This window comes from Desmodus rotundus, chromosome 10 (assembly GCF_022682495.2).
Source record: "Desmodus rotundus isolate HL8 chromosome 10, HLdesRot8A.1, whole genome shotgun sequence".
Classification (NCBI taxonomy): domain Eukaryota; kingdom Metazoa; phylum Chordata; class Mammalia; order Chiroptera; family Phyllostomidae; genus Desmodus; species Desmodus rotundus.
This window is the reverse complement of record NC_071396.1, coordinates 38,390,664-38,402,739: the sequence shown is the minus strand read 5'-3', so window position 1 is coordinate 38,402,739 and position 12,076 is coordinate 38,390,664. Positions and strand designations below refer to the sequence as shown.

General features: G+C 56.2%; 1 protein-coding gene across 3 annotated transcripts in view; it reads right to left on the bottom strand.

The window, feature by feature from the left end:
• Positions 1-6,440: 6,440 nt before the first annotated feature.
• TBC1D2B (TBC1 domain family member 2B) overlaps positions 6,441-12,076 on the bottom strand; it is a 34,915-nt gene continuing 29,279 nt past the window's right edge. For all 3 annotated transcript variants that reach the window (XM_024561991.4, XM_053913029.2, XM_053913030.2), the window contains exons 11-13: positions 11,876-12,061; positions 10,262-10,383; positions 6,441-9,074 (exon numbers count right to left, since the gene is read on the bottom strand). In XM_024561991.4, coding sequence (XP_024417759.3) covers positions 8,879-9,074; positions 10,262-10,383; positions 11,876-12,061 — 504 coding nt within the window. In that variant the 3' untranslated portion in view covers positions 6,441-8,878. The remainder of the gene's footprint in view (positions 9,075-10,261; positions 10,384-11,875; positions 12,062-12,076) is intronic.

Here is a 12,076-nt window from a genome sequence, read left to right as displayed (position 1 = left end):
CTTGAGGGAGTCCAGGAATCACTGCATCAGTGAGGGTGGAGGGGCCACAAGCTGGCTTCCTGTCCCTGTCTGCGGGCGCCCAACTGGCCCAATGAGGCCCTGGGGACCCGCCCTGAGCAAAGGTATCCTCGCCCCTCAGGAGTGGCAGGCAGCAGGGCCTCTGCTGGGGGGTCAGAACCCACGAAGAGCCGGGGGTGGCAGCCCCAGTTCGGTCCCTGCTGCTGCTGTGGTGCCTCCCATCCAGGCAGGACACAGGCTCACCAGGTCCTCGCCTGCTCGGACTGTCTGCGAATCCTCCCCGGATTCCCCTCCCCCACACTGAAAACAACTCTGCTCTTAATCACTCTCCTGTGTTTTCCACGATGGGGAGTGGGGGCTGGTGTCCCCAGGGGCCGCCAGGCCTGAGCTGTCCTCCCGAAAGAGGCAAACAACCCGTGACTCAGGCAGGGCAGGTCGCAGACGGTGGGAGGAGGGTGTCTGTCCTCGTGCCTGGGGGCTGGTCGCATCCGGCACTGGCTCAGCAGTCAGGCCTCGGTCCTCTGCCCCAGCCGCAGCCACCGTCGCCGTGGGGCGGACTCTGAGCTGCTGGAGGCTCGAGGGGACGCCTGAGCCCACCTGGTCACAGACCCACCTGCAGCGGAAGCGTCCAGCCAGTCTCTGGAGCATGTGCCCTTTATGGCTGTCACAGCACCCGCGGGCCAGGGCACAGTGCACAGTGCACACGTCACTGTCCAATCACGGTGACCCGCCCTCAGCCCCCCCCCCATTCTGCAGGGACGAAGGCGCCGATAAACAGAGAAACCCCCAGAAGGGCTGTGACAGAACAGACACGTCCCCAGGGGACGGGAGAGGCACATAAATCAGAACACACCTCTTCTACTTCAACCCCTGGCCTGCAGGAGGCCTAACTCCCACCAGCAGGGTCATCCTGCGGGGAGGTGAAAGGTCAGAAAGGCACTTGAAATGCCGAGTTCCCAGAGTGCCTTCTAGAGCATGTGAGGCAGGAGGAGAGGCCTGCACACAGCCCTCAGTGTGGGCTCACCAGGTCCTGCCTGCAGCTCTGCTCAGGGGACCACGGCCACCTGACCAGCCTGTGGCCCTCAGCTGTTAGTCACAGGCCCCCCTCCCCCCACCATACAAGGAGGAAGGGTGTGCGGCCCCATCTTGGCTACAGAAAGCACTTGATTATATTCACACTCCTCACCGACACCTTCAGTAGGAGGCTGGTGACTGAGGTGGAGCAGGGACCTGCGCAGCCTGGATGCCTATCCAGAGCAGAGCGAGCGCCCTGTGTCGTGAAGGGCCCCAGCGTTCCCCATGCAGACGCGGGTGGGTCCTGTCTAACCGGACGTCCCCTGGACACCTGACCCAGAATTCCTGCCCGCGATTTGTGGCACCAAACCCTCAGATGCAGAATCCGTGTGTTTGGAGCTGAGCACACTGGGGCCCAGTGCGGGATAGGAGGGGGGCACCTGTGGTCCTAACCACCCCAGGAGACCCTCTGCAGGCCTCCTGGCACATTGATGCCCCTGGGAATTCCTGATCCAGTGACCTGGAGCCAATGGCTGGGGACGCTGACCCCGAGCCCCTCGGAACCCGCGTACTGCCAGAGGACCTCGCAATGCACTTGGCTCAGGGAAGATCGACTTCAGTTAATTCTGCGGGTTCTGTTAAGTCTGAGAGGAAAGCTTCACACAGCTGCTTTCTCATCTGCGCTCCAGACCACTGTCCCTTTTCTTTCTTTTGTAGCCCGCAATACCAATAGTGTCCACAAGGAGGCAGCATTTACTTACTTTCTAAAAAATATACCCTGGGCGGGGGGGTGGAGGGGAGCGGCCAAATTTGTTAAGAATCTTAATTGGTTTCCTCGAGGCTTGCTTTCGAAAGCAGTCTGTTATGTTTTTAGTGTGGCTCTGCAAAAACAGCCTCCTGCTCCGGGCCTTTGTCCTTGCTGCGGCCTCACCCTGAGTCCTCTTCAATCGCCGTTCCCTGCGTCTCGGCTCCGGAAGAGCTCAGTGTCCGAGGACCAGGCGATGAGGCGGGCACGGGGACGGCCGGCCTCAGTTTCCAGGTCCTGGCACGTCTACAACGGAAGCAGGACAGACCTAACTGCTCATCTGACAATAGACTGGAACCTCGGTTCTTGACTTAATTCGTTCTGCAAGGCTCTTCGAGAACCGATTTGTTTGAAAACCAAAAAATTTTCCCATTAGGTATCAGCATGAAAGAGTTGTCGGATCAAAAACCAAAGGTTTGTTTCACAACCGAGACATTTTTTTCCGTGAAAAACTTCGTCAAGAACCGCAATAGTCAAGGGTCTCACTTGTCCCGGACCCGCTGGAAGCAATACCACAAGTGTCCACGAGGTGGCACAATTGGGCTACTTTTCAAAAACATCATCTGTGGGAAAAAGAACAATACTGTTATCAATTTTGCCACGGGTCTTGCAGCCTTTCCAGGGGTCTAGGAAACTTGTGGGTGATTAATGGGCAGGAGGGCCTTGAAAACTAGCTCAGCTACATCTGCTTAGGCCCTTCGTATTGGGGTGGCCAAAAAAGCTCGTGTGGGTTTTTTCCATAAAATATTTTTCATTTTCACCCACAACTTTATTGAGTTGGGTATTTTGAGTGTGTCAGCTGTCTCCCGCTGGGTATGACATTGATTGTTCTCAATTAGTGTCTCAGTTTGATCTCTACCACCTTCAACCGATCTATCCAATCACGGAGCATCATCCAGTGAAAAGGCCCCAGCCTGAAACTACACGAATCACTTTGTACACGTTCCATCAGTTGCACAGCACCTTTTCCTCGCACGGCACAAATCTTTATTTTTCTTTTGCGTTTCAGTAGCATTTTTACCTTTATTGAAATAATGCAGCCTAATATGCCGAAAATACGGCCTATTTTCTTCCACCTTCAATATTAAAATGGCTACACAAAAATTTACCGATTTCGGTAAGTTTTTTTAACGCACGCTGATAGGAGAGCTGTACACTACAACGTAACAAAATGGCTTCAGACGAAGTTGCAGACAACTAAGCCCGACTAGAGCCACCTCATGGAAAAAAACAAACGAACATTCGGCCAACCCAATATTTACTACTGCCTTCCCCGTAATGCTCTGTATAGAGTTCTTTCCTTAAGGCCGTCTCTAGAGTGGCTCATTCCTGGAGGGCCTGGCGATGCAACCGGCCCAGGGAAGACTGAACTCAGTTACCTCTGCAGGCTCCGTTAGGTTTGAGAGGGAAGCTGGGCACACCGGGCCCCTGATCTGAGCCACAACTATCCTATTGGTTTCCTGTTTTGCGTCCTGCAATACCAAGTATGTCCACAGGGAGGCAGCATTAACTTACTTTTTTAAAAGTCTTGGCCGACTTTGCTGGGAATCTGGATTGGTTTTCGCAAATCTTCAGAAAATAGTCTGCTGTTGTTATCTTTGTTATTGTTGTTGTTGTTATTTCCTAATGAAAAGCTTCAATTCCATGCATGAGCTCCACTTGGAAATTGGTACAAAGTTTACAGCTGCTTTAAAGGACAGTAAGACAACATTGCGAAGCCTATCAACAATCGAAAGTACTTAGGTATGTTTGAAATCCAACACTAACCTACGCAGCCCATTCCATTCAATTTAAAAGTCAACCCCCACTAATTTGTTGTTCTTTCACTATGTTTCTAAAAAGAAGTACTGCTAATGATGTACGCAATCCCAGAGAGAAAATAGGGGTGAAGAATTATTTTCATACATCTTGGATGTTCTAGGTAAGTAATTAGAACTTAAAATTATTTGTTCCTTCTTAATCTGAAACTCCTCCAGCGCAGCTTCTGACCACAAAGAAGTGTGTTCCTTCGGCACCGTGGGGCGTATTGACAGTGGAGCATGAAGCCAGGCTGAGCATGCAGTTTGCTTAGGACCGCTGACAGCTGACAAATAGTTAACAAGCACTATCTTATCTGCCGCGAGCCAGAAATGCCTTTACCCCACGACTCCTGAGAACATCGAAGAGAGAAAACTGATTTCACAAACAACTTTTAAGAACATCCATAGGTGATTCTAAGACCTGCCCACATTTAGGGTTGTAGAAAAGGTATTTTCTTTTGTAAAATATCAATGATTAAATTAATATAACTCATAGAAGATGGTTCACACTTAGCACAACGAAGCCTTCTATCTTTCCCATTCACCTTCTCTACACCCTGCTACTTCTACCAGCTTAAATGAGAAAAAAACTCCACCTGGCCTAAACAACTATGATTATTTAAAAAACGAAGACATTTGAAACTTTTAGGCACATCCTGATTACGGCCCGTGTAGTTGCCCTGGCACATTACACATGGAGGGCTGCCGATCACCCACTAAGTTCAACTTGCACATTTAAACTAAAAGACTCACAGCTGCTCGGTTAGTTGGCGCATAGTGCAGATACACCAAGGTCGTGAGTTTGATCCCCAGGCAGGGCACATACAGGAATCAACTAATGAATGCATCAATAAGTGGGAAATCAAATAGAGATTTCTCTGTTTCTCAAAAAAAACCCCAAAACAACCCAAAAAACCAACCCATAAATAAATAACGAGTTACACTAAATACTCAAGTATAGGGCCAAGAAGAGCTGAGGCACAGCCCCAGGCAGCTGTGGGGTTGCCGGGCTCTGGGCTCTGGAGGCGCCTCCTGCAGCTGTGGAGCCAGAAGACTCCGTTGCCGCCGGGGGTCCCTGAGCCTGTTATTTCCAGACCCTGTGCCTGAGGGTCTGGAAAGGTTCCCGGCCCGCCCCTCCTCTGGCCCGGGAACCTCCGGGCTGGGAACCTCCGGGCCAGAAACCTCGGTTCTTGAACTGATCTCGTCCTGCAAGGCTGTTCGAGAAGAGCTTCGTTTGAAAACCGAATCATTTCCCCCAGATATCAGCAGGAAAGGGCTGTCGGGGAGAAATCCGAAGTTTCGTTCGATAACTGGGACATTTTTTTCTGTGAACAACTTGGTTGCAGAACCCAATTGTTCACGATGAGAATGGAGGTTTCACCGTAACTGTCTCTTTTGTCCCTATCCTGCCGGCGGCAATACCAACCGTGTCCACAAGGCGCGGCATTTACGTACTTTTCCAAAAGAACGACCGTGGGAAAAAAATAACCTAAACGCTTGTCGACTTTGCTACAGGCATTGATGGCTTTGCAGGGGTCTATGGAAGTAGTGGGTAGTTTACGGGTGTGAAGGTCTTGAAATCTAGCCTAGCTGCATCAGTTCTGCCCTTTGTACTTAGCATTTCCTCCCCATTAATGCTCTTTATGTGGCTATTTCTTTGGTGTCTCTGGAATGGCTCATTCCTGGAGGGCCGCACGATGCAGCCGGCCGAGGGAAGACTGAACTCAGTTACCTCTGCAGGTTCTGTTAGGTTTGAGAAGGAAGCAGGACACGTCTAGCCCGTGACCCGAAGACAAACGGCACATTTCCCTTGGTGTGCCAACTGCAATACCACATTTTCCCACGAGGTGGCACTATTTACCTGCTTTTGTAAAGATGGTGAGTTGGAAAGTGGACAAATGCCTTTGCTAAGGGCTTTAAATGGATATCCAGGGGTCTTGGACACTTGTAATTTATGGGGTTGGCTTTTCTGTAGAAAGACCGCATCTCCTACAGCCCTGCGTCTTTGCACTTGCTGTTTTTTCCCCAGGATTTCATTACTCAGCTCTGAACAGAGAGTGTGGAATGGCTTTTTTCCGAAGGACCTGGCAGTGCGGCTGGCTCTGGGGAGCCTGACCTCTGTTTCTTCTGAAGGTTCTGGAATCCCAAGAGTGAAATAGACTCAGTTGCTCCTAATCTGAGAATACCAAGAATGTACCTATCTGTCCGTGTCCTGCCATAATCCACACCTCGTGTCCAAGTTTTCTCGCTGTCTGTGTCAGAGGACACCCGCCTGGCCCAAGGAGACCCCAGGGACCTGCTCCCAGCAATGGCTTCCACAGCTGCCCACTGTCCCTGGCCTCTCACAAGAGGCAGGCAGCAGGGCCTTGGCTTGGGGGCTCTGAGCCCACAAAGAGCCCAGGGGTGTTAGCCCCAGCTCGGCCCCTGCCCGTGCTGTAGTGCCAGGTGAGCTCAGGAACCCGCGGACTTGCTCCCTCCTGTCCTGGTCCTCGCTGGCTTGGAGCATCTGCGAATCCTCCCTGGAGCCCCCTCCCCCACACCGTGGAAACAACTTTGGTATCAGTCACTCTCCTGTGTTTCTTCACTAGACATGGGCAGGGCAGGTCACAGGTGGTGGGAGGGCCACCTGTCCTCGTGGCTGGGGTCTGCTCCGGCTCCCAGCAGAGGCCTAGGCCCCTGCAGATGCCCCCATCCTGGGTGCCACCCCCACCTGCAGCTCAGCGTGGCTGGCAGGGCCTCCCAGGGCTGCCCCTGCTGATGGCCACCCTGGCCCTGTCCCCAAATGACTGCAACTGTGCATCATGTCGGAATGTCATACAAATTAGTTTATTTAACCTTTTAACAGGGCAGTCACTGTTTACTGGAAGGTAAGCACAGAAGCTGGTGTGACATAAAAGCAGGAGTGAGCAGGCAGCGCCATAGCCCGACTCCCGGCCGCCTGCCCACAAGCCCAGCCGCCATGTGGGAGAGCAGGGTGTTGGGGCGACGAAAACTCTGTCAAACAGAACCCAGAGTGGCTGTTGGCCTGGGACACTCCCCATGTCGATATAATGTAGTCGAAACCAGTCTCCCTGGGGACCACGGTCATGGCTGCTGTGGGACAGCCGTCAGCGGGACCCTAGGTCGTGACCTGGGGTGAGGAGGGCGCTGCGCGGGGACAAAGGTCCGTAGTGGCCCAGTGAGTAGAGCCACTCGGGAGGTTCAGGGTCACATAAATATGCACGAGGGGGCCTTGCACACAGAACTTGTTACACAAAATACAGGCATATGAACTCAAAAAACCTTGATAAAAATAGGCTATAAAAATATAAACTGTAGTGAAATATACAAAAAGTATCCACAGATGTTTGACCCATAAAAAAGACAGCCCAGCAACATAAAGGTGGCACCTCGATGTGGGGGCTCCTGGCAGCCATGGCAGGCGCCCCCGGGGGACGGCCTGGCCTGGTCCCAGCCGCCCCCGGAGGCAGCGGGGGCACAGACAGTGGGACTGGACCTGTAGCTCTGGAGGGAAGAGTTGGCACCATTGGGTCCCTGTGTGGACCTGGGCCAGCCCCGTCTGCAGCCCTGGACGCCTGCCCCCCAGAGCAGGCTGCCAAGCGGCTCTCAGCCCTCCCATCCACACGCTCTGCTCTCACGCCCGGCGCCCGGCCACTGTGCTGTCGCTGCTGCCACTGGCGGAAGGGCCAGAACCTCAGGCTTCAGCCACATGTGGGCCCCGAGGTCACTTTAGGTGCTTTGAAGGTGCATCTTTTCAGGGGAAAAGGGGCAAAACAAGCCTATTCCTAAAGGCAGTACTTCCGCCCCAGGACGGGGAGTTCCAGGGGAAATGAACTTGGGAACTGAAGTCTGAGGGAAGCTGCACCTCACATCCATGGCACCCCCAGGCTGACAGTCACGTGGGAGGTGGGAGCGGGGGTCTCCAGCAGCCCCAGGTCCCAGGGACAGGGAGGGGCATCGAGTAGCAAGGCTGCTGCCCACCCTCCTCCCAGGACCTGACTGGTGAGGTAACTTCCTGCAGAAGCTGGAGCTCAGGCACCTGCTCTCAGAGACCTCGAGGATGGAAATCCCATTGCCGATACCTGGCAAGAGACACAGGCGTTATTTTTGGCTAAATACAGAGACCAGCTCTCTCCACACAGCGAAAAATCCAACGAGGCAACCTGACTGAAGACAGAGGCTGAGCTCCGTCCCATGCACTGCGGCGGCTGCGAGGCTGACCGTCTCCGCACGGCATGGGGTTCGACTCTCAGCCCGAGTGTGTGCGATGTCTGCCAACCAAAGGTGATTTCCATTTTCTTCTGGGTCGTGTAAGGGGCTCCATTCAAAACGGCTTCTTTCCTATTTGAATGATGACGCACGCAGCAGCGGTGGTCCGCAGAAGGATGGAGCAGAACCGTGTTCTTTATGCAAAGACTGGGGCTTCAGAAAGGTGGTACTTGGGTCTCAGGACCCCTGGGGTGACCACATGGTGGGCCCGGGGAAGGGGGGTCCCCAAGGCTGCAGCCCCAAGCAGAGGCACCTCCCAGACCAGCACGGGGCCCCAGGCAGGGGGCGGACACAGCGGGCATGCTGGCTGCTGTGCAGGGAGACACCGATGCCGCTCGATCAGCAGCTGCACCCCTGCGTGCCCCGTGACCAAGGCCGCCCAGGCGGGCCTGGCTGGCAGGATGCTGAGCCAGCCCCCCTGGAACCCCGTCTTGTCTGTGCTGGAGATGGTCCCGTGAGTCGTGGCTTGGACAGAGAGCTTCCCACAGGACCTCATGTGGTGTCGGGGGCCAGGCAGCTGTGTGAGGCCACCAGCAGGCTGGGGCGACTTCTACAGGCTGGTTTTGAACAGCAGTGTGCTTGCTTTTCCTAGGAAGTTGCTTCCCTCGCACCGACCAGGAGGCAACCACACTCTGGCCTAGGCGCCCTCTGCAGCCTGGCTGCCCCGACGATACCAGCAGCCCGTGGGGAGGGGACGCAGCACGGGAGGCGGCCCACCTGGGGCTTCGTAAGGGCTCGGACCCCCACGACTGCCCGGTGCTGTAAACAGGCTTTTGTGAGTGGCCACCGGGTCCCTGGGACCAAAGGCACGGCAGGAAGACGGCTGTACACCACCGTGAGCCGGCCCGCCAGCTGAGGAGCAGAAGCTCTGGACGGCTGCCCAGCAGACTTCCGGAGACCACGGCGGTTACGTTCTGGGCATGCACAATGGAGACATATCTGCAGGCTACCCCTTGGCTGCGGGGTGGGCCACTCAGGTGTCCTCCTCTTCGTCACTAACCAGTGCGCCTTTGTCAGGGCTGGTGTCCCGCTCGCGCAGGAAGTCCTCCCGGATGGCTTCCAGCTCCGTCAGCTCCAGCCGCACCTTCTCCAGGTGGTAGGCGCGCCGGTTGCGGATTTGACGCAGCGGGAAGGGGTTCAGGTCCCCAAAGGAGATGCCGATCAGCTTCCTGGGGGGGACACGGGACAGAGCGTCAGCAGGGCTCAGGTGATGTTCACACGGGAGGCCTGGGGGAGTGGGGACGGGACCCAGACCCTGGGAGGCCTGACGTGGGTGCAGCACCAAAGCCTGAACTGCAGAATCTGTGTGCTTGCAGCTGAACACACGGGGGCCCAGTGCGGGGTGAGGGGTGGTGCGGGGGGCACCCGAAGCCCTAACCACCCTCGGAGACGCTCTGCAGCCGGCCTGACGCGTTGATGCCCTGGGGAACTCCTGACCCAGTGACCGTGAGTTCCTGAAGCCAATGCCTGGGGATGCTGGCCCTGAGCCCTCAACAGGTGGTGCCAAAGGAACAGCTGGCCTGCAGGTGGCCAGGTGGCACGTCCCGGCCCCATCGGCCCCCACCCGGAGCAGCAGAGAGCTGCACCAGACAGCCCGCCGGCAGAGCATGGTGGGTTTCTGGAACCAAAACGTTCACACCAGTGAACCGCTACGGCCAAGTTCACCCAATGCACCTGCCATCCCGACCCCACGGGAGAGTAACAGGCAGTCCTGGGCCACCCAGGATGCAGAATCCAGCTTTCACCGGCAAATGCAGTCTCAGAGGGCTCCTCTGTCTTCTAGAACTGAGACCACGGGCGCGGATGTGTCAATAAGCCCAGAAGCACCTTCAAAACCTAATTCCCGAGTGAAAGATGCTACAAAGGAGGTGCCGCCTCGTGGTCCAAGAGGCACTGTCCTCAACTCCCGGGCAGCAGCAGGAGGTCAGGACAGGGCCCTGCGGACCTGGGCCTCGGCGACGGTCCAGGAACAACGCGGCCACCACTGGGACCGAACAGGGCGCACATGGCCCAAAGGGCGGCCCAAGCGGGCAGCAACTGTGAGGCTGGGGCAGGCGGGCGAAAGGATTTGCGAGCACTGAGCTGCCTGGCCAGAGCGGCAGGGGTCTCCCACTCTCTTCCATCTGTCCCCGCTTTCCCCTCATCTGGGGCAGCTGGCTCCAGACCACCACCCCTCATGTGCAACCCCCGCCTCCCAGAGCAGCTGGTCCAGCTCCACCCCAACAGCCGCCCGCACATCTACCCTGCAGGGACACACACACTCTGAGGAAGCAGCACGGAGCCCCGGTGGTGCCACACGGACACTAACCGCAGCCCAACCGAGCCGTGGTCCCCAGGGGCCCGCACCGGGACTCACCGGGCATCGAGGACCGTGCGCGTGAAGTAGCGCAGGTACTTGAACATGGACATGGGGTCTTGCAGTTTCAGGATCTCCTCTTCTTTGTACTTGAAAAGCGCGAGGGCAAATCGGAAAATGACCTGCGGGAGGGACGGGGGCTGACTGCAGAGCAGCGCCCCAGCGGCCAGGGGCCCTTTCCACAGGGCAGTGGACGGGGCCATTTGCAGCCCAAAGGACGCATCCTGCTGGGGCGGAGCCTGGGTGGGACCCTCCCGCACGCGCCAGGCCCCTCGGGCAAGAACGTATGTATGTGTTCGGGGAGCCGGAACCTGCTTTCACATAAGATCCCAGCCATGGTCAGGGGCGAGACTGTGACCGCTCCGCACCTCCACACCGCTCTTACCTCGACGTGAAAGTAGCTGTGAAGACCGACTGGTGAGTAAAACTATACACGTTTTTTTTACTGATTTGTTTTGGGGCCGCTGCGCCTGAGGCCAGAAGGACTGGGCTCGTGGTCGCTCTGCAAGTCCAACCAGCTTGGGGAGAAGCGCCTGCGGTGTTTGAGTGGTGCTGTGTGGGCCGCCGTGGGGGCACACGCGCTCACTCTGCTGGTGGACCGCTTGTCGGCGAGGCCCTTCGCAGGGAGACTTGGCATTTCCTGTGAGGACGCAGACCAGCCCACCCTGGACCCCACACGTACACTCCCAGGCCCACGGGTGCACGTGTGGAAAAGACTTCATCAGGGCCGTTACGTGTATTCCTGGTTCATCTGTACAAGGAGATTCTACGCAGAGTCAAAACTTAAAAATAGCCAGACCCATATGCCCTGGTATGGAACTATCTCAAAGATAGTTTCTTTAAAAAGCCTGTGTTTTAGCCCTGGCTGGTGTGCCTCAGTGGTTTGAGCATGGGCCTGCGAACTAATGGGTTGCCAGTTCAATTCCCAGTCAGGGCACAGGCCTGGGTTGTGGGCCAGGTCCTCAGTAGGGGGCGTGCGAGAGGCAACCACACACGGATGTTTCTCGCCCTCTCTTTCTCCCTCCCTTCCCCTCTCTGTAAAAATAAATAAATAAAATCTTTTTAAAAGTCTGCATTTGAGACACATAAAAGACCTAAAGAGGGACATGTAATACACCGAGAAAAGAGACCAGGAGACGGGGGGTGGAGAGAACCCCTCTACCACACGCCTTTAGCACTAAGCTCTCCTTTCTACTTCGTATGCTCTGTTATATAATTACAGTTTATCATCTACTTCCTTAAAAACTGAGTTTTAAAAAGCAGACAACAGACAGCGTGGGAGGCCCGTGGCCATGAGGCTCCGCAGTGGTCCGAGTTTGCCCCCAGCCCTGTGTGCTGACCGCTGGCCCCCGGCGTTCTCCTCAACGGGGCGGCCCCAGCACCCAGTCATCGGGGGCGGCTCAGCCCATAAGCCAGTGAAGCCCCCCAGTGAAGCCCATGCATGCAGCGCTAGGGCACTACATGCTTCTGATGACAAGCCAGTGACTGCCGCAGACCCCAGCCCCTCTCCAGCGGCGCCCCTGCTGGGCTGGCTCTGGCCCGGGGCACCCTTCCCACGTTCCCAGGAGCCGGCCACTCTGCCGCCACAGACACAGTTGCCGTTAGCTCACCCACCTTTGGTCCCTCGTACAGGAAGGAGTCCCATATTTTGAAGAGGACATCACTGACGACGCTGTCCACGAAGACCACCAGGAACCAGTTGAAGGTGATGAGGGTGTAGTCCACCTTGTGCTGCTCCAGGTGTGCGTGCAGCCGCGGCAGCTTCTCGCTCATGAGGTCTCGGAACACCCGCTGGTCCACCTGGGCGGGGGGCAG